This window comes from Uloborus diversus, chromosome 1 (assembly GCF_026930045.1).
Source record: "Uloborus diversus isolate 005 chromosome 1, Udiv.v.3.1, whole genome shotgun sequence".
Lineage (NCBI taxonomy): Eukaryota > Metazoa > Arthropoda > Arachnida > Araneae > Uloboridae > Uloborus > Uloborus diversus.
Window position 1 is genome coordinate 252,827,394 of NC_072731.1, and position 26,897 is coordinate 252,854,290.

General features: G+C 34.1%; 1 protein-coding gene across 1 annotated transcript in view; it reads right to left on the reverse strand.

Annotated features, from left to right (window-relative positions):
- The window catches only part of LOC129220042 (nose resistant to fluoxetine protein 6-like), a 52,326-nt gene that overhangs the window by 11,345 nt on the left and 14,084 nt on the right, over positions 1 to 26,897 (reverse strand). The window contains exons 3-12 of the mRNA XM_054854379.1: positions 22,923 to 23,037; positions 20,125 to 20,215; positions 17,938 to 18,038; positions 13,262 to 13,432; positions 12,618 to 12,711; positions 10,114 to 10,206; positions 8,875 to 9,043; positions 6,946 to 7,025; positions 4,826 to 4,948; positions 2,501 to 2,624 (exon numbers count right to left, since the gene is read on the reverse strand). Of these exons, the coding sequence (XP_054710354.1) occupies positions 2,501 to 2,624; positions 4,826 to 4,948; positions 6,946 to 7,025; positions 8,875 to 9,043; positions 10,114 to 10,206; positions 12,618 to 12,711; positions 13,262 to 13,432; positions 17,938 to 18,038; positions 20,125 to 20,215; positions 22,923 to 23,037 (1,161 nt within the window). The remainder of the gene's footprint in view (positions 1 to 2,500; positions 2,625 to 4,825; positions 4,949 to 6,945; positions 7,026 to 8,874; positions 9,044 to 10,113; positions 10,207 to 12,617; positions 12,712 to 13,261; positions 13,433 to 17,937; positions 18,039 to 20,124; positions 20,216 to 22,922; positions 23,038 to 26,897) is intronic.

Consider the following 26,897-nt stretch of genomic DNA (forward strand, 5'->3'; position numbering starts at 1 on the left):
CATGAAGACCCCCGGAGTTGATTTTTGGTACACTCAATTTTTAGTGGCCCCTGACACCGTAAACCAAAATACAATCTCCTAGACCATCAGGGGGAGGAGGTATTAAAGTTATAAAATTGCTGTTCCAAAAAGTTTTCGCTTTCTTTGACAGGGCTACAGCCCAGACGAAAAAAGAAATCGAGCTGAAATTTCGCACACACATTCCTTGTGCCCTACTGATGTGCCTTTTGGGCCATTTGACCCCCCCTTCCCTTCCCCCCTCGTTTTTACCCCCCAAATTGTACCTTCCCGCGGTTCTATCACAGCCCCCCGGGGGGCTACGGTAATGATTTTTTGTACACATATTCTTGGGGGGGGGGCATTGAGTACATATACAAAAATTCAACCCCAGGGACATCATGGGCTATCTTGTTTGGCGGGAAGCTTTTCAAAGTGAAGTGGTTGCTTGGTGAGCAAAAAGCTTCCCGCCAAACAAGATAAATAATTTAAAAGATCTATCCATATTTCTGAGGAGTTGAAGGTGGGAGGAGGTTCTAATGGAAGTAGCTGTGATGAAAAAGGAGAAGAGGGAGGATGATAGTTTGGCAGATACTTGGCGGGTAAACTAGATATCATAACTTTTTATGGCTGAGGGTTTTTGGGTTTAGGATGCAGGTTTTCTTTTTTGTGCGGAAAAGTTAAAGGTTTTCTTGGCGGGGAAATTTTTACAACAGGGTTGTTTTTGATGAGATGATAAGAAAGACGTGAAAACTCAAAGAACTAGGGATGTGTCGTTCGTGAATGAACAGGTCAAAAAGAACGAATCCTTAAAATGAACGGATCCGTTCGTTCACTTAAAAAATGTACGAACATTCTTTTGAACGATGAGCAATTTGGAAAATTGTATTGACGCACTAAAATCACATTTTTTAGTAAAATCAGAATTCTTTTTTAAAGTTACATTCATGTGCGAGTTTTTAACTCCAACATTTAATATCCAGAGATTTTTAATAAGCATTATTGCTGTCCAACTTTTTCCCCTACTTTAAAAAGTTGCGTTTTTTTTTTTTTTTTCTGTTCTCATCGGTACTGTGGAATAATTTTGAAACTTTCTTATATATAAGGAGAATCTTTTTTTTTATATTAAGTTATACATCCGGTACTCCGGCAGAGCTGCTGATACATTTGTTATTTAGTTTTTCCGATTCGTTTTCACGGACATTTCATACTTTTAGATCACTTTTGTTATCTTTCCTTCAAAGAATATTACTGATCTAATGAAACATTTCATATATACGTGAGTATGTCGTGCAGAGAAATCGCCTTTGACTTTTTTAAATGGACGAAGTCGTTCTAATGAACGGATTGAATGAACGGATCAAAAGAATGAACGATCCTATAACGAACGGAGCATTAAAAAGAATGACATTACCCACCTGGTGGAGATGAGCCTTGAAACCAAGTAAATGATCATCCTTTCCGCCTCGTGGCAACAAAGAACTTTTTGACTTTTGACTTGTGGCAACAGCGTAAGAAAATAGAATAGGATTTTGTAGTAGACGTTAAATTCCGGTTATCACAAATTTGCCATTTCAACTGCGCTGCTTTCTGTTTTAAAATTTTGTGTTGCTTGTTTATATTTAGATTGAGCTCGAGTCCCAACAAATTGATGAACGCGATTAGAAGATTTTCACAGCGATTTCGTGATATATTTAAGAAACTACGGATATGAATACCTGATAATCTTTATAATGTAAAGGGAAAAATGACACTTCAATACTTATTGGTTTGAAAATATTTACTTAACGTAAACGTTGTGTACTTCAAAAATGATTGGAATATGAGTACAGATGTCCGTCTTTTGCAGATATTTTACGTTAAGCGTAAACAGCAGTATTACACATTTTTATTTAGGTTGATGGTTCGGCTTTGTATTAGAAGTGATGCTGAAATTCTAGTACGCTCTTCTGTGGTTGAAAATTTGACTCTGGAAAGGGCCTTTCATAGAAAAATTTGAATCCGAATCCATTAATAATTAAGACTCAAAACGCAATTATTACCGAGACCTAAAAAACTAAATCAGAGAAAGCTTTGTGATTTCTAATTTTTATCTGTTGCCATCACATATTTATTAACAAATTTAAAATGTTTAATTAATTTTAGCAAGATTTTTCAAATCAGCTAAGTTCGCGCGCAAGCGCAGTTGAAATGGCAAATTTGTGATAACCGGGATTTAACGTCGAGTGGATTTTGTTTATTACAATGAAGGTGAAATGAGAGGTATTTGGCCATTTTTATCGAAAGAAGTTTAATTACATAGATATAAATAATGTGTAAATAATCTCAAATAAATGTGTTTTTTAATATAAGCTTTTTCTTTCAAGACCGTCATGAATTGTAATATTACTACGTAGACAATTTGACTCACAAAGTTAAGAATGTTACGAGATGGTAACACCACCGCTACAAAGAACAGATTTGTTTATGTGATGAAAGAAAAAAAATCCTTTTTCACACTTACCCAGTGAATTTTCAACGGCTGTTTGTCGCGTTGTAAATAATATCCAATAAAAATCCCTATACAAAATGGACCAAGATGAGTGTGAGGGGCGTAGTACGTTTCCAACATTAATTGCGTGCGTTGCCTGCAACGTAAAAGAGAAATAGTAATCAAAGGATTAGTCAACATATTTCTTCCAGTAAATGTTATAGTCCAAGAACCCATGAGTGATAGACCTACATCATAGTACCGTATTACCCCGCATTATCCGGCATGGCGAAAAATTCGAGGGTAACCAGATTTTCAATAGCACTTCTCTGGTCCTTTCCGGCATGCCGGAAAAATCGAGGTAGGATAAAAATTAATACTATAAAAACATATGCTCAGCTTTAAAATGAATATAAGTTTTATACATATCTCATTAACATTAATAAACAGTTTAATTTTGTAAAAATATTTACTATCAATATCACTTGTTATTTTAACGAGAACAATATTAACGAATTAATAACGAATAATTTAAAAAAAATTAAAACTAAATAAGCAAACAATTAAGCAGTTAATTACTCCCCTTAAACCAGTGCTAATGGATTTACTATAGCTATTCAATAAATAAAAATTAAACTGACCTCTTTAAAAAGAAACTAAAATAATTTATTTAAAAAAATTGTGAACAAATCGCAGTAACGATGATTGCTTCTGAATTTATTATTTTATTGGCATATAATTAAATCCATTAATAATTACCTACCATAAATAACAAACACATACGAGTATTATATGCAATACACATTTTTTTGACAGAAGGTTACTTTCGGGATTTATTTATTTTTTTTTTCCTTACAGTGATTTGCTTTCTGATTGGAACTGAATGGGGAAATTTACTTTTGTTTTGTCGCAAAACAAACCTCAAATTATCCGGCATGCCGGATAATTCAAATTTCCCGGCATGCTGGTCAACCTCACTTTTTCCCGGCATGTCGGATTATGCGGGGTAAAACGGTATAAAGGCCCAAAATTTTTCTGTGTACGAACATCACAGCAGATAAGAAAGGTTCGCTATTATTTAAGTTAAGTCGCGCTGATTTTGGCAGGAAACAGGTACAAAAGTGTGTAAAATTGCTGTAAGAAACTAAAAATCCATAGATTCATTCCACGTCACGTGCCATGCTGGTCCCCATCCAACCATCTCTGATTTGGAGGACATTTTACAAAGGTGCAGGCATGCCTTTGAAATGAACCTATGCAAATTTTCAACTTCCAAGACACGAATCATGAGGACCTAGGATACCTTAAAAAGAATAAAAAACGTGGGCTCCAAAATGGCCCCCAATGGGGAAATCGTGCCAAACATGGTAATTTGGATCATAAAGCTGATTCGCCATTTTGTAGCCCCCCCCCCCGCCCCCTTTTTTAATTATCGATCCTAGATCCTTAGGATTTGGGTCTCGGAAGCTGAAAATTTGTACAGATGAGTTTCAAACGCATGTCTGCACCTCTATAAAATTTCGTTCAAATCGGAGATGATCGGATGAAACGACGAGGTCACTCGACATGGAATGACTCAGTTTTTGACGAAAATTTGTTACCTGTTTCCTGCCAAAGCCAGCGCGACTCAGCATAAATAATAGCGAAACCTTATTACCTGCTGTGATGTCCTTACGCAGAAAAACTTTGGCGCCTTTCTACTATGACGTACAGTGGTGGTAAAAAAAAATTGCATCACCCGCGGCGCAAAGGAGAGGAATATCATCCCTACTGCATTCCACACAGTCAAGCATCCCGTATCCTAGATGATTTGGGGATGTATTTCTGATCAAGAAGTTGGTGGCCTTCACTTTGTGCAAGGAACAGTGAACGCTCAGGTGTATATTGGCATTTTGGAGAAGAAATTGCTTCCTACTATCCGAGATCACTTTATTTCAGTTCCAAACGTCATTTTCCTGGATTATTCTGCTCCCTGCCATAGGGCAAAACTGGTCAGTAACAACTCAAAAACCTTTACCCTGCCGTTAGACTTAAATTTGCACGGGGTTAAGTAATTTTTTTTTCTCTAAACTCACGCGCAGGTTCAGAAATGAAAAAATGAGCATGGGGTCAGCGGTTTGCCTTGGCCAGGAAACAGCCCCGATCTACGCAAACAATTATCGGATTCCTGCTGTTAAATGTTTATTTCATAAGTTTTGCAGAATTTCACATACATTCATCATTAATCGGCCGATTGTTGTGAAAATGCGAGGGTGATGCAATTTTTTTTACAAGCACTGTAGATTTGGCATCCATGGGCTCTTATCTTACTCTGTTAAGAAGCATATTTAAAAGAAATATTACATAATGAGCACTTACTCAGCATCCGCCCGCGTGAACAGCAAAGTAGGAGGGAAATCTCTGATATAGTTATGAATCCCAGCAGCTAATATGGACAGCAGGAGAGCCACTCCGTTCAACCATAAACCAATTCGCGGCTTTCTGGGAGGAAAAATAAGGAAGTCACTCTTGGCCACAATTTGATAGCAAATATCTTAAAGCGAACAATAAAAGTAATATTAAAGCACAAAATTGCAGAAATATTCCTACATGAGTTTTGGGGTTAAAAGAGTCGGAAAACACATGGGGCAGTGAGAAGCAAAGGGATGCAAGTGGACTATTTTAAGTTTCGAGTAAAACGCGTTTAAAGATCAGATCCTAGATAGGCTTTCATTGAATTCTTTTTCTAAATTATGCTGTACAGCAGCACCTACCAGGGCTACTAGTACAATCTCTTGCCCCAAGACAGAGGAGAGGTTCCCCTACCATTTGTACTGATTATCTCCAAATTTTTAATTTTTTCACTTGCATCCCTTTGCTTCTCACTACCTCACATGTAGAAGTTTTAAAAGGTATATTATTATGACTTGTGTTTTTAAGACATTAAGACAAACTTCACTGTTAAAAAAAAAATCCAGAAATTTTACGCTAAAATTTACTGGCATCCATGTTTCCAGTAACTTTTACCGTAAAATCCTATTCTACTGTGCAATTTTACGATAGAATAAACGAGAGTTAAAAAACGCTAATTGCGAGCAACAGGTTTGATCTCGGAACCTTCGGATTGGCAGGCGGCCTTGCTGCCCACCATACGAGTCACGTGGTGTATCAATTGGCACTACAATCGTTTATGTTTCTTCTTTACAATTTACTGCAATTTTTTCTTTACTGTAAACACACCATTTCACAGTAATATTTACTATAAAAGTTTCCTGAATTTTTAACAGTATTATTACTTTTTATTTAATCTCTTATCCAAAAGCTGAACATTTTCCTTAGATAAACATTTAAATTCTCAAAACTATACGCAGCAAAAAAACTTTCGATTTGTTCTTTCATTGTAGATTTGCTAATCATGTTTACATGAATGTTGCACCGATTGAGATTTTGTGCAATTTTGATTCTTAAATGCAACTAACTGTGTTTGTGTTTGTAATTAAAAGTCCAAAAACAGTGTGTTCGTACTTTGGTTCATTCAAACCTTCTACTTTCACGAAGTCAACCAAAATAATTTCAATGAAATTTGCGACGAGACTCTTCCAAGTTGCAGTTCATCTGACTTAGTCCCTCCAGGTAGCACACTTCATTTTATAAACGTTCTAAAAAGGACGTCAACATTGGGACAACCATTTAACAACGTTCTTGAAACGTTTAAACGTTACGTGTGCTTCCTGGGCAGAAACTCATTAAGTTCCCAGCTTACGACTCATGAGGGATAACATAAAGGTTACAACTAATATTTTTACAGTTGATTATATAAAGTGATTAACATTACAGCTTGGAAATGCAGCGTGGTTCCAAAGGGATGGTGGGGTTTCTAACCCATATACAGGTTGATCCAAAAGTCAGGACGAACTTTAAAAATAAAAAATTCGAAAGAGAATAAAGATAAAAGGATGCGGTTTGCTCTGAACGAATAGAAAAGAAGCTGGGTTTTGTGTGGCAACGAAACAGAAATAGTTCTGTGTTCGACCAACAGATGGCGCTATGTAGCTTTTTATTTCTCCATTATTCTAATAATACAGTTTTAACTAAGATGACTTTCTTAGCTATGGACAGCATTTCGATGCATATAAGCTTCGACAACCATAACCTGCTGCTGTTGCTCTTTTTTTTATATTCTTTGTTGCTTTGCATGATCCTGCATCAGAAATTCGACGGCGCCATCTGTTGGTCGCCAACAGAACTATTTTTTATCCGGTAACAGACAAACCCCGATTTTTTCTCCATCCGTTTAGTGCCAACCTTATCTTTTTATCTTTATTCGTTCTCGAATTATTAATTTTTAAAGTTCGTCCTGACTTTTGGATCACCCAGTATTTCTTAGAGTAAAAATAAATCGCTTAAATAGTACAAAAACGATTTTTTTTTTTTTTTTTTACTGATGCAGGATTGAAATCATTGTAACTATAAGCAAAATAATGCACTTTTTCACTTACTTCATGATAGTAATGATTATTGGTATACAAAACACATAGATTTGGAAATCTGCTGCGAGGTACCAAGAATAAGAGAGACACTGAAACAAAAATTATGCATGATATATATCTAATTTGGTCGAAAAGTATATAAAAATTCAATTTTTATTCCTGGATATTGTTTCTACCGCACTTTGTTAAGTTACCTGAAAATGGATTGGGTTGCAAATTCTCATATTACAAACCAAAAAACTTAGTAACATTTTTATTCTTTTGTATAAATATTAATATATCTATTAATAAGGCACTGTTCGCTTGAAAATGATCAAACATAATCGAAACAAAAGTATCACTATCACATGTTACAAACAAAACGAATTTCAACTTTTTTTTTTACACACACCGTACATTTACTTTATGCTTGCAAAATTGGAGATTCATTGCAGATCAAAAGGGAATAAGAACTGTTTAAAAACTCAAGAGTCTGTCCGGTTCTTGTGACCTCCATTTACAATGGATTCCAGCTCATGTGAATTTGAGACATAACGATATTGCTGATGGACTGGCGATAGAGGGCTCTACTATGACTCAGAATAGTGGGGATCCTCTGACGTACCTTGAACTATACTCCAGATGAACAGCTCTTGGAGATGTCCTCCTGAGCATCCATGGTATTTTTGCGAGGGTCCTGGTGCTTCCCTTGAATTTGAGGGTGACAGGAGAGATCAAACTGCTTTGACTCGCCTGAGCACAGGTCATCTAAAAACCCTCAGATTTTCCCATGGTAATAAGGCTTTCCCAATTTGCACCAAATGTCATACTGAAGAGGCCACTGCACAACATCTGATTTTTTGTGTTGGCTTGATACGAGAGGATCTACTGAAGAGACCTGCTTCTGTCTTGAAGTTGATTAAGGCGAACAACCACATGGATCTGATCTGATTCAGAACAGAGAGATAAGTAAGTAGAAGAAGAATAAGAAGACATTTATTTTTTTTTTCAATTTGTTGCAGGTCCCTTCATTTACCGTCAGAGAAAAAGCCTTACAGTTTGACCACGGATTGTATGTAATTTGACAATGTGCCAAGTAAAGACTATTCCATTTGAATGAATCCATCAGGGGAGAGGGGAAAATAATGATGGGATTTTGATGCACACGTTTTATAATGTCACTAGTACCTTATTCATTTATTGCATTCTCAAAAATAAAATAACGGGAAACAAAAACAGTTACCATGGAAACAACAAAATGAAAAGAAAATATTTTCATTTCGTTCAGGAACGTAAAAGCAAAATGGTAAGCTCAAAACTTTGTTGTGAATAAATAAATCAATGAATTTTTGCCTCGAGAATATAGATCGAAGATACTTGAGATTTAAAAAATGTTGCTGAGAAATTTTTATTTTTACAAAACAAAGGCTAAATAATAGAGAGATAATAGTGCGCATCTAAAACAAACCAACTAACATCCCTATAAACTAATAGATACTCCCATTTCCGCCTATAAACCGGATATTAGCCTTTCCATGTAATCGATGGTCAAACAGTAGTTAACAAGTTAACATTTTTCAGTTTCTTGACTTGCTTCCCATCTCTCAAATTTCTAGAAAAATCCAGAAGTTTTTTTTTTTTTTCGAACAACAATAAAAAAAAATCATTCAAATTTTGTCAGGAGTTTGACAGTTTTACGTCCGTATTCACTAAGCTACGAGTATTTGACCATCGGTCAGGCCCTTGAACACCAGATTGAAACCTACTCATTGGTTGAAGCAGACTTCGACCTGCAGTCAAAAGCGGCTGCATGACCAAAGGTCGAATCAGCAGGTGCATACGACACAAGTGTTTGAGAATGCCTTAGTTTTAATTACAAGAAACTCATACGCCAGGTAATAAGTTACAATATCGGAAAAATAAGTTACAATAAAAAAGTAATAAATATCTATTTGTTACCCCTGTAGGTCCACTCCTATAAACATTATTAATGAGGACTAGATTGGCCCACCAATCATTTCTGCATCCTTCTACGATGGGATCTATATTTTCTCTCCAAACAGGTCCGTCGCCAAATAAAGGAAGTAAAGTGGCTATTCCGACGAAAAACATTTGCACTGGCTGATATCTTTTGGAAAAACAAAAAGTGATTAGATTTCTAAGGTCATTTTGTTGAGGTCAAAAATAAATAAATAAATAATTTTTTTTCGGTAAATGTAATTCGGTAATAAATAATTATTTATTACCAAAATATATAAATTTGCTATAAATTATAATGGGGTGGTTTCCTTTAGTCAAAAGTACTACTTTTAGTCATTGAAATGGATAGAATGAGCAAAAAAATAACATGGACCCAGAAAAAACTTTAATTTTCCCAACAGTTTTTTTTAAATTAATTTTTTCTAAAACGTCCGATTTTTCAAACAAGGCGTGGTCTTGATGACGTCACAAATGATGCACTTTGCCGCATCTTTCTACTACGCTTCCACGTTATGATAATCAAGCAGCGAATTAAAATTGCGCTCTACGCTTGCAACCAACCCTATCATTGCCAATACACATGAGTAAAGATGCGAATTAAATATTTTGCACTGTGAATGGCAACATAGAATGGCATTTCATCATTTGTGATGTCATCGTCAAGAAAGATAAACAATGAAAGCGCACCGATTTAAGTAATTTTTCAAAAACATTAAACTTAAACAAATTATTTAAAAAATGGTTAGATCCTATGTTTTTAAGCATGTTCTTTCAGAAAAAAAATACTTTTAAAATTTTGGAAACGACCCCATTCATAGTAAAAATATTTAAACTTTAAAATAAGTAATAAAATCCATTTAGTTAAAGTACACACACACACATAACATTTTTCAAAGTCATTTTCCTCCTCAATTGCTTATCTTAAAATTAAATACAATTTGCATCATTTGTTTAATGCTACTTTATATTATTGTGTTCATTTGGCTTACATTAACACTTCTTTACACAGCAAGCAAACAGCAAACAGCTCATTAACTGCAACCAGAGACTGCAGTTTCTAGATGCGAAGCTGCAGTCTCCAGATGAAGTATCTGAGCTGTTCGGTATTTACTTGATTCTGCTTAAGCTTCAGCTACGGGGCTGTAGATTATAGCTCTTTAGCTTTACATTTTGATTGGGAAAATAAAATTAAGAAAAATCTGGATAGTAAAAATTTACCTCCATATCCTGTGAATCACAAAATAAATAGCTTTCGGCACTTTTCCCAGCTTTTTCTCCATATCCATGCCAACGTATATAACCAGTAATCCGCTAGTCAAAATATAATACAAAATATTAGTAAAAGCACTTACTTAATAATGACATTTAGGTAAGAGAAATTTGATGGCAGATATAAAAAGAAAAGCATGCTCTTCGTTTTTACTATGGTTCAAGTTGGCTATTTAGAAGTATCCAAACTTATAACATTACAACTTCTAAACTTCATCAAGTGCTGAAGACGCTTTTAAGTTTAAATATTTGGACGTTCAATTTCTAAATTTAAAAATGCACTCTGGGGGTATTCTCCCAGTAATCCATTACGCACAATATGTGCATGCGATCATATACATAACATGTCATAATATGAAAATTTTTGAAGCTTGAGGGTATACGCAATATGAATAAACAATGTTTGAGAGTATACAGCGTATATGGCGTATACCCTATGGGAACACACCTGATTTTATCTCCTATCGAAATGAAATTAGAGTTGCTTGAATATAGATCGGCATCAATTTTAAAGAAACGGAAGGATGGCCTTAAATGACAGAATTTTGTTCACACAATCTTCAGTTAAACGAGCTGATTTGTGCATCACATGACTTCCTTTTACTCCAATTTAATGTCATTTCCCCATTACTAGCAATTTTAATGTGATTCAATAGTTTTTTCTCTAAATATCACCAACAGTGGCCAAATTAAAACCAGGTTTTAAAAAAACCGCAAAATTTGTCGCCGAGTTGGCGACAAAACTTGGCGATATACCGCCAAGAGTCCGCCAAATTTTAATACCACTTGAGTTTACATCGAAATTAACAATGATTTCCTCCCAAAAAGGGACAAAAGACCCCTTTAGAAGCACCCGAATGCAACCAAAAGGGGAGGTGCACAACTAGATCCCACTAGGAATCTACGTACCAAATATCAACTTTCTAGGACATACCGTTCTTCAGTTATGTGACATACATACGCACGTACACAAATCCGCGCATACGCACATACATACGTACATACAAACGTCACGAAAAAACTCGTTGTAATTAACTCGGGAATCGTCAAAATGGATATTTCGCGTCTTATCCACGTGTGGTCGAGTCAAAAAAAAAAAAAAAAAAACATTCATTCGGGGGTGAGTAAAATGGAAATTAAGGTCGATTATTGAGTTGACCTCTAGCGCCTTTTCCGTGTTGACCAATTAAAGCGTGGAAAGTTTCCATTATGTTTTTTTTTTTTTTTTTTTGTGAAATATCAATTTTATAACTCTTATAACTCATAACAAAAAGTAAACTAACATGTTTTCGGTTCATAATTTGTGTACGTTATCAATACGTGCCATATTCAAAGTAGTACATTTATTATATGAGAAAACAACAAAACCATTTTAACATGGAGCGATGTCTTTTTTTTTTCCCCTTGATGTTAATTGTAAAGAAAAAGCTGAACCATGAAAATTTTCACACAAGGTTGAGTTTTGATGTTAATTACAAACGTGTGATAAATATTGCAAATTACTTCTTGAAATTTCAAACTGATGACTATTTTAATATGAATATCAACAGAATTTTTAATGGTTTTTAGAATACACCATTTTTGATCAGTTGACATAGTTCCATTCGCCAAATGATTATGCAGAAGCGTATAATGTGCCTTTCTCGTAAAAAGTATTCAAATAAGAAGGAGTGCTTTGTGTTTGTTTGTTTTTACTTCCTTTTACAAAAAAAAATGAAGTATTGTATTCGCGATAAAAATTTCACTCAAAAATCGGCCTTAATTTGGATTTTGCTCTCCCCCAAATGAATGTTGAGGTTTTTTGGATCCGACCCACGTACATATGTACCTAAGAACACATAGACGCCCGAAATATCCATTTTGACGTTTCCCGAGTTAATTACAACGAGCTTTCTCGTGACGTCAGTATGTAAGTATGTCGTACGTATATCGCATAACTCAAGAACGGTATGTTCTATAAAGTTGAAATTTGGTACGTTGATTCCTAGTGGAATCTAGTTGTACACCTCTCCTTTTGGTTGCATTCGGGTGTTTCTTAAGGGGTCTTTTGCTCTTTTTTGGGTTGAAATCATTGTTAATTTCGATGCAAACTCAAGTGGTGTTATAATTTGGCGGGCACTTGGCGATATATCGCCAGTCTTTTGGTCGCCGTTTTGTCGCCAAGGCGTTTTTTTTTGTTTTTTTTTTTTGTTTTTTTTTAAAATCTGGTATCAATTTGGCCATTGTTGGTGGTATTTAAAGAGTTAACTATTGAATCACATTAAAATTGCAATAATGGGGAAATAACATTAAATTGGAGTAAAAGGAAGTTATGTGATGCACACATCAGCTCGTTTTCTTCTGCTGTACTAACATGCCGACAATGTTTACCCAGCGAAAATGTTGGTCCGGATGCATGAGAAAGCAATTAGTTTTTTAAAGAGCAAAAGTGTGAAGAAAAAAACTGAAATTACCTCAGGAAGAAAAAGTTATCGACCACGAGAGATGCATTGGTGACTGAGTTGAAAATAAACTGACTTGTTAATTGAATGGTAATCTGAAGATTCCCTGGAAAATGAGAATGAAATCAACGTTTGCCACAATATGTTTTTTAAGAACAATATGCTTATTCTTCCAGAAAAGTTCTACAGTTTAACTGACAGACTCTAGAGCATCCAGAAATACCTTTGAGAGGTTTTTTTTTTGATCAAAAATACTTTCTGGAAGGGTTTTTTTTTTTTTTTTTTTTGATCAAAACTACCTTCTAGAGGAGATTTTTGGTCAAAAATACTTTCTGAAAGGTTTTTTTTTTAAATCAAAACAGCCCTTTCATATGCATAAACTACTGTATTATAATTTGCATTTAAGTTAAATAAAATGCCTCTGGGGGTGTTTTCATCTCCTCCCCCCCCCCCCCCCCCCCCCCCCGTTCGTTGCGCCACTGGACTGACACTATATATTAAAGAAGTTTTCGCCAAATAGAATTAAAAAATTACTTTAACATACATTAAAAACACATGCATATTTACTTAATGAACAGTGAAAATATTCGAAAATTACATTTTTAAGTTTCTGGTAGACTTAGAATTTTAATTGAAAGCTTACAAGTCATACTTACTGAGAATTTTAAAATTCAAATGAAAATACGTGTGTCCTAGAATAACCCAAAACATAGAAAAAACTCGAATGCCTTGCAGAACACTTAAAGTATCAGCTCCTGTTTTTACATCCATGAGGGTTTTCCAGTTAGATATTGCCGAGAAAGACACAGCAATTTTTGTCCCAATACCTAAAGAACGATTATAAAAAAATAAACAATTTGTGTTACAAAAGAAAGACAAATAAAACTTAAATTTAAATAATGCACATATAATGAAGCTAGCATTCCCGTACCCGGTATTGCTGGGGTAATGGAATTAGCAGGGGTTAACAGTGCTTAGTGCACCTAGTTTCGAAAATCCCCGGAAATATTACTTATTACCTATAATTTTTCTAGTTTTGGGAGGATCCCGGGGCCCCTGGACTCCTTATATATATATATATATATGCCCCATGGGCGGTTTTATGGGGGGTCAGAGGGGGGCCCCTTAGTTTTGGGAGGACTTTATGTAGTAACAACACATCTTCCAAAAATTTAAAAAAAAAAAATCATTATTTTTTCGTTTTTGAATAGTTTAGAAGAGCATGGGTGGATTTATAGGGGGGGGGGGGGCAAAGTGGACAATGCTCCCCAGTTTTGGGAGGAGTTTATGTAGTAACAACTTATCTTCCAAAATCTTATAACAAAAAAAAATCATGATTTTTTCTTTTTTGAGTAGGAAATGAAAGTTTATTTTTTCTTTTAAACTTAAAATAGCCGTTTCTTACAAGTTTGAACAATACTGTACAAGTGTATAATCTACTACTCAATTTCAGAGGCTGGAAAGTGCAAATTATTGATAGGTTCTAAAATCCCTGAAAAGATTGGCGCAGTATAGCCTACAAGGGCTCTTGAACCAAAAACCCAATCTAACCAACCAAACCTTGAAAATAATTAGACAAGTCTTTGAAACTCCTAAGCAAAGTGTGCTTCAATTTTATTTCTTATCAAGTGTATAAATGAAGAATTGTTCAAATGCGTAGTATGTTACTCTCTTGATACCTATTCTCTAAATCTGTGCACCATTTCTTTTAAAGTATTAACTTGCATCACAAAGCACTTTTAAAGCGTAAAATTTAAAAAAAAAATTATTTGCCTATTATTTCCAATTAACCCTTATAAGACTTCAAAATGCAGAATTTTATATCCATTTTAGATAATTTCCTCCGGGGTCTTCCTTAAAAATGTTGCTCCAAAAAAAAAAAAAAAAAATCCTGCCCCCCCCCCCCAGGAACTCAGTCCTAAATCCGCCTATGATATGCCCTTGTCCTTAACCGATCTTTAACTGTTATTAACGATCCTTTTAAAGTATTGTTTATCTTTGCAAACACAGGCCATCCACATTTTACCTATGTTTAAGCAAGAACTTCTTTGGATACAACATTTTTAGTTTTTTTTTTCTGATGCTAAAATTATTTAGCTGATTGGTGAACTGACTTTGGAGCAAGCTACATAAAATTGGCCGTGTTTATCAATGATCAGCAGTTGCACCTTAAATGTTACAAATCGTACATCCAATTCGATTCTGCCATTAGCGAACGTTTTTAGTTTTTGATTTTATGGCGGTATTACAGGGCTAACATACTACTCTTTGAAATAAAACACAGCCATGAGTGATTTATTTTAATACTAGAAAGTCGCCCGTCATGGTATGACGGGTGAAAATTGCTTCTACATTTGAACGAAGCAATTGCCTGTTTGGTGATACTTTGATAGTTGAAATTTTAACCTTAACACCAGTGGATTAAACCTAAACTCCAGTAGATAGCGTCAATTCGCAACTCCAGGGCTCGAATACGCTACCTTGCGGTGATTAACAATACTACCGAAAAAGGTAAAACAGTCCATTCCACGTGTTTTCTTTGGGGTAAATTACAGGCATCAGACAGTTTGTGGTGTAATGTAATTTCAGAAGAATAGAAAAGAAAACTTCCCACGAACACGATGAAAAAGTACTGCCATTCACTAAGCGTCAAAGCAAGTTATAAGTTACGGCATTTGTTTGTTTCATCTTTTTCATCAGCCATTAGACAGTGGCTGCAGCGCCCCCTATAGTTTATTGGAGTTGCGAATTGTTTTGGTTCCTTCGTTTTCCTAAAGTGACAAACTTACCAGTAAAACGGTTAAGTTGCCGGATCGAGTTCAGCCTTGTCACAATAAAGCTTTTCCATGCATGTTAAACGTTACTAAAACATAATATCAAACTATCATTCCGTGGCGCGAGTTTCATTGTTGAAACACGCTGGTTACTTTATCATCGGCTATTATTTATATGAGGATTACAGCGTATTTGAGGATATGGTTCAATTCAATTTCAGCCTTGCATTGATCTTAGTACTGCAGTAGTATCATGAAATCAAAAATAAAAAGTTTGCACTTGTGGCGGTATTGAACTGTAATGCGAAATAGAAAATATAAGAAGTCTTTTCAGGTTGCTACTTTACGAATGTAAGCACAGGCTATCAAGAGATGCAATGACTACTGAGGGCTAACCTCTTTCAGTGACATATACAGAGTGATGGTAAAAAAAAAAAAAAAAAAAAAAAAAAAAAAAAATTCATCACCCTCGCATTTTCCCAACAATGGGATTATGTGAGAAGTTTTGGTCGATCGATTAACGATGAATATACGTGAAATTCTGCAAAACTTATGAAATAAACATTCAACAGCAGGAATCCGATCATTGTTTACGTAGATCGGGGCTGTTTCCGGGCCAAGGCAAATTGCTGACCCCATGCTCATTTTTCCATTTCTGAACCTGCGTGTGAGTTTAGAGAAAAAGAACTACTTAACCCCATGTTAATTTAAGTCTAATGGCAGGATAAAGGTTTCAACCTGGAAAATGACGTTTGGAACTGAAGTAAAGTGATTCCGGATAGTATAGGAAGCAATTTCTCCTCCAAAATGCCAATATACACCTGAGCGTTCACTGTTCCTTGCACAAAGTGAAGCCCACCAACTCCTTGATCAGAAATACATCCCCAAATCATCTGGGATACGGGATGCTTGACTGTGTGTTGAATGCAGTCGAGATGATATTCCTCTCTTTTGCGGCGCGGGTGATGCATTTTTTGTTTACCACCACTGTACTATCTGGTGTTTCTCAAGCATTGTTGTAGGTATTACGTGTGTCTTAAATTTTTCAATGCAGCCATACGAATTAGTGGAAAGCGTGTTTCTTCAGCATGATTTGCAAACGAGTAGTTTTGTTACACGCCAATCGTTCTAACTCTATTTGTGGATATTCAATTCGCTAGTCAAATTTCGCCAGAAAAAATTGGGTGTTGCTGTTCAAAAATTTTGAAATTCGTGCAGTATTAATGCAACTTTTAGAACCCTCCGTTGCTTAAAGTAATCATAATTTCGAGTGCGTTCTTTAAAAAAGCCATATCTAAAATTTAGAACGATTGGCTCAGCGGATAGGCCGCTACGGCTTCGTATGCAAAGCAAGATACTGTCTGACCACGGATTGTATGGAAAGACAAACATCCAATTTACAGCCGAAAATGGACAAATCTATTATTTTTAGCGATGTCAGCTTTTGTAGAAGCAGAGTCTCATTCAAAGGAGAGGAATACACGCATCAAATTTTTACTTTCCCCCCTCAATCAGATAGATTCGTCTCATTGGACGTTTGAAAATTCCATACAATCCGTGGTTGGACAATACTTTGATATCTGTTATCAACAATATGGGGGAAAACAGACACCTCATCCTAATCTTCTTGGAGTTAATCGCAAACGCTACAATTAGCAAAAAAATTACTTTTCCTTTTAGAAATTTCTCAATTATCGTACTTTGACACCAAGGTAGAAAACTTTAGCGAATCTTTCAGAATCAAGATAATATATATATATAACGCTGGGAGTTCGTGACACTAAATTTCAAACTAGAATCGCGTTGAAAACTAGCTGATGTGTGCATCACATGACTTCCTTTTACTCCAATTTAATGTCATTTCCCCATTATTGGCAATTTTAATGTGATTTAGTTGTTTGCTCTCTAAATATCACCAACAGTGGCCAAATTGAAACAAAATTTAAAATAAAGGAAAAAAAATCGCCAAATTTGTCGCCAAGTTGGCGACAAAACATGGCGACCAAAAGACTGGCGATATATCGCCAAGTGTCCGACAAATTATAACATAACTTGAGTGTACATCGAAATTAACAATGATTTCCCCCTAAAAGGGACAAAAGACCCCCTTAGGAACATCCGAGTGCAACCAAAAGGGAAGGTGCTCAACTAGACCCACTAGGAGTCCACGTACCAAATTTCAACTTCCTAGGACATTCCGACCTTGAGTTATGCGACATACATGCACACATACGCACATACATACGTACATACAGACGTCACGAGAAAACTCGTTGTAATTAACTCGGGGATGGTCAAAATGGATATTTCGGATGTCTGTACGTTCCTAGGCACTTACCCACGTGTGATCGGGTCGGGGAAAAAAAACAACATTCATTCGGGGGTGAGCAAAATAGAAATTAAGGCCGATTTTTGAGTTAAAATGTTTTCGCTAATACAATACTTCCTTTTTTGTAAAAGGAAGTAAAAAAACGGGTGTTTTCCTAGTTCGCATGGGTAATTTAACTTCAAATTTAAAAGACATAATGATTTCTAAAGAAATTTGAAATGGCACTTACTCAAGTCCTTTTGCGATAGTTTGAGCTCTGATTCGTTTTGCCTCCGATAATCAATAACTGTTCCACCTATAACTAATGCGGCAAGAACGGCAATCACAATCCTGCATTTAATTCAATGTAGTTAAAAATATTACATTTTTATACAGTGTACGGATGGAATTAATATTTATAAGAACTTAGATAACCAGTAAAGATCAATACAATTTCAAAATTAGGAATGGATAAATATATTTTCTAGAAAAACATTTTATTTAAAGTAGAATAATAAATAAAATCTAATCTGTAAAATGTTTAAAATTCATATACTATATACAGTGGCTCTCAAAAGTGTTCGCACACTTTGAAACTTTTTAGTAAAACAAAAATAACGCGAAATTGAATTCGAATATGAAGTCCAGAAGTCCAATATTTTTTCACTAACATTCCTATGTCGTTTTAAATAAAACCCTGTAATTTTTTCAAAATATTGACGGATCTTCTTTTTGAAGTGGGTCAAAAAACGAATAGACAGAGAAATAATACGCCACAAAAGTCATGGTACACTCAAATATTTTCGAATAAATTCATGATTAAGATTATCATATGTCATTTTTTTGAATTATTATTTTTGCATTGTGTTGACCCTTAAAAGTCATTTGGCTTTCATTTGTTGTTTATTTATTCCTTAATAATGTGCTTATTACTTTAAAATGGCTGGTATTCGTAAGAAAACACAAACGCCATTCGAAATTTGAATTTTTCCTCACAGCAACGGTAAATTGGTTTGAAATGTCTCTAAATTATCTAATTTATTACATTCTATAATAAAGTACTTGAGAAAATGCTTTAAAGAAAAGAATGGGACCGAAGACAAGGTAAGAAAAAGTCAACCGGCAAAGTTGACGAAGCGTGATCGGAGATTTACAGTTAAAAAAATTATGAAAAACACATATTTGAGTGCTGTGAAAGGTTTTGCAGAGTTAAATGAAAATATTTACATTTAATTTTCACCTAAAATTGTTCGCTAAGTTCTCTGATTAGCTGAATTAAATGGACCCTCTTCCCGCAGAAATTTTTTTGGCCGTGCGAAAAACAGAAAGCTTACGTTTTTCGTCGCACAATCAAAGATAAATAAGCACAAAACGTTTTGGAATTACCTCTTACTTACAGATAAAAAAGAATTCAACATTTTTGGTTAAATTGTTGTATAATTGCCAATAGAATAAAAAATGAGGAACTTGATCTTAAGAACTCAGTTGAACCAGTTAATCAGGACGGTGAAGGCGTTCTCGTGCGAGGGTGCATATCAGCATCAGGACTTGGTAGTTTGGAATTTTTTGACGAAATAATGAATCATGCTGTTCATTTAAATATTTTAAAAACCAATTTTTAACTCTCAGCCAAAAATTTGGTTGTCGGAAAAAACTTGATTTTTTATCAAGATAAAAATAAGAAGCACACGGTTTTCAACGTTTGCGTCTAGTTCCTCAAAAATTGCCCTAAAGTTTAGACAATACCCCTTCAATCTCCAGATTTGAACTTAATGTAACATATTTAGAGATACCTGAAGGTTAGATTACGAAAATACGGCTTTCAAACGAAAATAGAGCTAGAAACAGTAGGACTCGAAATGTGGTTGAACACTTACTCAGAAATTACGCAAAAAAAAATAAAGAAAACGGAATGAAATCTATTCCCAGACGTTTAAAAGGTGTTGTTGATACTGCATAATAATCTGCTCAATAATAACTTAATAAAAAGTTAGATTATTCAATAATATACAGACATTTTTTAAAGTGTACGAAAAATTTTATGAGATAAAATTTCCGTCACTTTTTGCTTTTTGATTAAAAAAAAAATAAGTTTTAATATTCTTAAAAAATATTTCATGTCGTTTTGTTAAAAATTGTTCATAGATCTTATAATTAAATACCTATTCCGAAATATTAATTCTAACCAATACATAGGGTCCTATTTCATTGAAAGTCGTAGGTGTACGAACACTTTTGGGAGCCACTGTATATATTTAAATGAGTATATAATAAATTCAAGCTGACTAAAATCTATTGATAAAATGAATACAAACCATTTTGATTTGTTATTAAAATGAGTAAAATAAGCCCGTTAATAGACTACTTTAACAATGAAACGAGATAAATGGTTAAGATAAATGTCATTATAAGATATGACAATAAAACTTTTACTTACAGTATTGGGATTTGGCTACTTTTTATTACTACCTCTTCTTTAACTTCACATCGTGGCACAGTGAGACTAGCATTAAAGAATTTTTTCACAACTGAAAGCGCAAAAATTTATTGAGAATTAATCTGAGTATACGAGGCTAAACAATTAGAAAATTCTAACGAAATAACATAATTATGAATACTTTTATGTGTTCACATAGGATAAACGAGGGCATAAAAACAGGTTCCGGGAATGAATACTACTCAATTAAAAGACGAAAAAAAAAGAATAACTTCTTAACTCTTTCTTTCCTTTAAGATATTAATCAGTTTGAAGCAAATCTGTGGACTAAAATGTCTCGTAATTTGTATTTCATGATATTAACGATTCCGTAAAGAAAATCAATTACACAAAGAAACTCAATTTTACAGACATTTAATTGAATTTACAAGTTAAAGAGGAGAATTACGGGACAAATTTAAGAAAAATGTCAGTAATTTTTAATGATTATCTGAAATGTTTTGTTGAGGGAACTCACAAAAAAAAAACGTGATTTGAAACAAATTTGCATTACATATGCATCATTTTCGACATTATAAAAAAAAAAAAAAAAAAAAAAAAAAAAAAAAAAACAGGACTTGTAAGGCGTAAAGAGCAATTACGAGTGAAAATTAGTGAAACTTATGGATTTGGGGTTCCCGAACCTAGTTTTCAGTAAACTATCCCGAAAGTAAAGGCCAAGAAGGTTTTTTTGTCTGAGGATATTTGCTTGTCTTAATACGAGAGGGTTTCAAAAAGTAAGGTAAAAAACAAATACAACATAACAGTTTATTCAGGAATTAACAAAAATATCTACAATGTGAGAAGTCGAAAGTGCAAATTAGGTTACTATTATTATTATTATTGTTCCTGTTATTATTATTTGCTAAAAACTATCGTTGTGGTTGTTGTTTTGTAAGCTGTTTCCTTTTATTTATTTTTCTTTCTTCTTCTTTTTTTTTTTTAAATTCATTTGATAAACTTTTTTTTCTCTTTTGAAAATATTTATGCGACATGATATGCGTTCAAAATAATTTTCCGTAACCAGGGCCCGACTAACTAAAAGTGAGGCCATAGGCCCACATTAATTTGGAGGCCCCTTGAAGACTATACAGTGTTTGATTTACAGTTTTAGGGCACAAATGCGTTTTTGGGGGCCTCTTTGTCTAATCACAGAGCTATGTATAAATCACTTATACTCTACGGTTTTGAATCCCCTTTTGGTCCCCTCACAGTTGTGACAAAGTAAATTCGTTACTGGCAGAATGATTAAAAATTCCCATTGAAGAAGTTTTTTTCCAATGAAACATGTCATAATTTTTCATTTTTTTAAAAAATATATGTATTTTTCATATAGTTGCAATGCCATGCCTAATTTTTTAGAAAATTTGGCGCCCCTTAGGGAGATGGGGCCTCAGGCCTAGTCGGCCTGTGCGCTAATCAGGCCCTGTCCGTAATAAATTAACCTGAACTTTGAGGACAGTGATTATAAACGTTTAAAGGCGACAATGCACATAACTATATTGATACTCTATGCATCACAGAAGACATTATTATTTAATAATAGTTAATGAATTCAAAAAGAACTTGTATGTTGTGGCCATCACGAAACTTTCTTCTATATCTTTCTTGTGAATTCTGATCAATCCCTATGCTTGAAAAGAATGCAATATTCCCAGCAAAAAAAAAAAAAAAAAAACTTGACGACCGTCCGAATTCCTGAATTCCCGCAAAAGCAAAGCAAAGAACGACTTGAAAGTTATTTTAAAAGCCTTGCTTGAATTAATTAGATGTTTTATTTGTTAACAAACATAAAATGGCAACAGTTATTAATTTTAAATCATTGCGATAACATTTCCGATTATCTCCCGAAAATTAAAATCACGTGAAATAAGCAGACGAGAATATTGTAATTTATCTTTCTTATTGTTGCATTTATAAAGCTATTTTTATAAACACAAAAAAAAAATCAGACCCCCATGGAGCGATTGGCGCCAAAATTGAAACAACGCCTATTTACAAATAGATTCACATTTATTCCAAATTTCATCCAGAACGTAGCATTACTTCTTGAGAAATGGCACTCACAATGAAAAAAAAGAACACTCGATTGCGCCACCCCCTTTTCAGCTTTTGACACCAAAATAAAATCAGCTCTTATACCCACTAAGGTCTACTTGCCGATAAATTTTTCTTTCATTCCGTTCATTATTTCTTGAGATACAGCAGTCACAATTGACGACAAAAAACGTTCTATAGCTCAACCCTCGTTTGAGTTATTGCCACCAAAATTGAATCATCACCTGTTCCTGTTAATGGCAACATATGGTCCAAATTTTGTTTGATTCCGCCAGTTACTTCCTGAGGAATAGCAAGCACGCGTAACTCAAAAAACGTCCCATTGCTCCACCCCCCTTGGAGGAATTCGCGCCAAAAACCAATGGGCACAAGTTCACATAGGGGCACATATGTGTACCAAATTTCGTTCGATTTCGTGCGGTAGTTTTTGCTGTAGAGCGGCCACAAAAAAACTGGTCACACACAGACGTGACACACACACATACACACATACATACACACACACAGACAGACAGGCATTTTCCAAAAATAGTCGAAATGGACTCAGCACACCTCAAAACGTTCGAATCCGTCAAAATTCGAAATTCGAAAATTTGCACGAATCCAATACTTTCTTCTATATATTAGATATAGAAGAAAGTAAAAAACAAACCATAAAAAAATCCTTTTGAAGGTTAATTATGATATGCATTGTCACTTACCAAAATTGGAAACATTCAGAACATCCGAAACAGAACATGTTGATGGAACACAAATACCAATTCTGAACGGGAACATATAAAAGAGTTGGGCATTTTTTGTCATTACACCAAGCATCTGTAAGAAATTGAAGAATTTTTGTTTGTATGAATAATCACACGAAGAAAAATGTTTAATAATTTTAAAAAATCAGAATCATTTTTGCTGAAATATTATTTTATAATTGTTCTTCTAAAACACTAGTACTATACATGAAATACATCGCTATCCCAGTCATTCCAGCCGAGGACTGCAGTTTCGTGCTTATTAGCACTCATCAGTTCGGCATAGGAAGTGACTGAGCTGGAGGTGGAAAACCTCTTAGGGAAGCCAAGAGTGCCAAATAAACTGGTAGCTAATATAGAATTAGCACTGACCAGACGAGTGACCGAAGCAATGGCGTTATATTTCAAGTATTTCTCTCTTAGCCCTGGCTATAGGGCTGTAACTTACTGAAAACTAGTACTATATCATTCTATTTCACTAGCAACTGAAAACTAATTTCTAACGCTGCATTTTAATATTAGAACCGTGGTTCTAAGGTAATGAATTCTACTAAAAATTAGTGAAAAATAACCTTGGCCAAATAAGTGAATGCATTATAAGCTGCAAGTACTACCCTAGTGCCTGGCACGAAGTTAAAAAATGCCTAAACCTTCTCAGAATAGGGTTGTTTCCTTCAGTCAAAAGTAGTACTTTTAGTCACTGAAATAGATAGAATAAGCAAAAAAAAAAAAAAAAATAACATGGACCCAGAAAATTCTTTCATTTTCCCAATAGTTATTTTTTAATTAATTATTTAAAGTGTCCGGTTTTTCAAACAAGGCGTGGTCTTTATGACGTCACAAATGATGCACTATGGCGTATCTTTCTACCGCATTTAAACGTTATGATAATCAAGAAGCGAATTAAAAATTGCCTCTACGCTTGCTATCAACCATATCGTTGCAAATACACGTGAGTAAAGATGCGAATTAAATATTTTGCTCTGTGAATGGCAACACGGAATGGCATTTCAGCATTTGTGATGTCATCGGCAAGAAATGTGAACAATGAAAGATAACCGATTTAATTATTTTTTTTTAAAATATTAAACTTAAACATTTTTTTAAAAAAATGGTTAGATTCTATGTTTTTAAGCATGTTCTCTCAGAAAAGAATACTTTTAAAATATTGGAAACGACCCCATTACGAATGTTGCCCGCGCAAAAGCGTATTTTGAGACAATGGGCTCGTTTCCAAAATTTAAAAGCATTTCTTTCTGGAAAAGCGGGCTTAAAAACATAGGATCTGACTATTTTTTTTTTAATTTGATTAAGTTTAATATTAAAAAAATATTTTAATCGGTGCAACTTGTTTACTCTTCTGCGTATGACATCACAAATGATGAACTGCCATTCACTGTTGCCATAAACTAGAGCGCAATATTTAATTTGCTTCTTTATTCACATGTATTGGCAACGATATGGTTGATAGCAAGCGCAGAGAGCAATATTTAATTCGCTTCTTGATTATCAAAATTTGGAAACGCAATCGACAGCAAGTCTAAACATTTAGTGCGCCAGTGGAATACGCGGCAAAGCTCATCATTTGTGACGTCATAAAGACCACGCCTTGTTTGGAAAATCGGACATTTAAAAAAAAAAAAATAATTAAAAAATAACTGTTAGCAAATAAAAATATTTTCTGGGTCCATGTTTTTTTTTTGCTCATTCTATTAACTTTAGTGATTGAAAGTAGTACTTTTGACCGAAAGAAACAACCCCATTTCACAAAAAAAAAAAGAAAAAAAGGTCGTTTTGTCCCACAAATGACAGTTTATATGTTTAGCATTAAAAAAAAAAAAACATATTCAAAAGAGCGATCGACAAAATTTTATTCCTTAAGAAATCACAAGCGTATATGTAATTTCTTAAGAAAGAAATTCAGTTTATCGCCTTTGAAAATTATTACATTTTAGTAAAATACATAAACTTGTCTGTGAAGGACAAAATGGCTTTTTTTTTTTTTTTTGTATAATGACCTATTAAATGTAGTAAAAAAAACTTTTACAGATCAAGTCAAAATAAAAAAGAAATATATTTAAAACTGAAATAGTCTTTTTTCAAGCAATCACGATTGCTAATTGTTTTCATTTGACATCCAACACCCAGCAACCAACTCCAGCATCCAGCATTCATCATCTATCATCCAACCTCGAGCGTTCCATTTGAATTTTGACGCCTTGAATTCAAAGTATGTTTTTCGCAATTATAACTGCGATAGGAGCCATTTATAGAAATCAAGGAACCAAACGAGTAGGGTCCTATCGCAATTCGTGATTGTGAAAAACATAATTTGAATGCAGGATGTCCAAACTCAAAATAATGCCAAGGGCTGGATGCTTTTTTAATTATTTATTTATTTCATTATTTATTTTATTTTATTTATTTATTTATTTATTTTATTTTATTTATTTTATTTTATTTCTTTACTTTATTGAATGAACCCTTTTTTCTTGCTGCAAGACCTTATGGACACCCTTTATATTTTCCTCAGGTCACTGATGTAACTACGCGGTGAACACAAATGATGTACCCAATTTTAAAAAATCATATTATTGGAACTACTGCACATATTACAACAAGTGATACATGAATGGGAAGAGAAATTAGTGAGATTGCAAAATAATGCCGAGGGCTGGATGCTTTTTTATTTATTTTATTTATTTATTTATTTATTTTATTTTATTTATTTCTTTATTTTATTTTATTTCTTTATTTTTTGAATGACTTTTTTTTTTTGTTGTTGCTGCATGACTTAATGGACACCCTTTATATTTTCCCCAGGTCACTGATGTAAGTACACGGTGAACACAAATGATGAACCCAATTTTAAAAAATCATATTTTTGGAACTGCTGCACATATTACAACAAGTGATACATGAATGGGAAGAGAAATTAGTGAGATTGCAAAATAAAAGCCGAGGGCTGGATGCTTTTTTATTTATTTTATTTCTTTCTTTCTTTATTTTATTTTATTTCTTTATTTTTTGAATGACTTTTTTTTTTTTTTTTTTTTGCTGCAAGACTTTATGGACATCCTTTATATTTTCCCCAGGTCACTGATGTAAGTACACGGTGAACACAAATGATGAACCCAATTTTAAAAAATCATATTTTTGAAACTACTGCACATATTACAACAAGTGACACATGAATAGGAAGAGAAATTTCAAGTTTTTTTTTTTCGGTTACAAATGTTTGATGTGAGACTTTTGTTTCATGAAAAAAGTCTAATCTGCAATCCAGGTCGTCCATGTCACGTGATTTCTTTTTATGTGGTTACGTCAAAGACAATTTATCGCACCTCGATGCAGAAAGCACTACAAACTTCAAGAACGCATTTTGAGTAGCATTATGAATCATTGACAGTGTGATACCCAAAAATGTGTGCAACAAACTGGATCACAGTTTTAATGTTGTCATGTAAAAAAAGGTTCCAACATTGAGCTGTTGTGAGCTGTTGAGTACTATGTGGGAGACTTAAATATTGCAGGAGAACAAAAAATTCTATTTAGCGCTAATTACCCACTTTGCTGTTTATATATTTCATCTTGATAATTTCGTAAAATTTACCTTACTTTTTAAAAATATGTCTCGAAAAAAATGAATTTTTTGAAGAAAATTATGAATTTTTGGTCAAGTGTGGAGTACCTAAATTTTTTTTTTTTTTTAATTTAAATAAATGTTTTTGTGTGCGTGTGGGATGTGGGGTATAGGGGGGCAACGTTTTACCAACAGAAATTTCAAGTTTCTAAAAAAGGTTTTTTTTCTCTTTAAACTGGACCTAGCTCATTATAAGTGCTGGTTCGCACTATCAGACGGAAGTCGGCAAAAGTTGCCGTTGTTCAAATCCCATGAAACCTTTTTAAAAGTGTTTTGACGTAAAAAGAAAA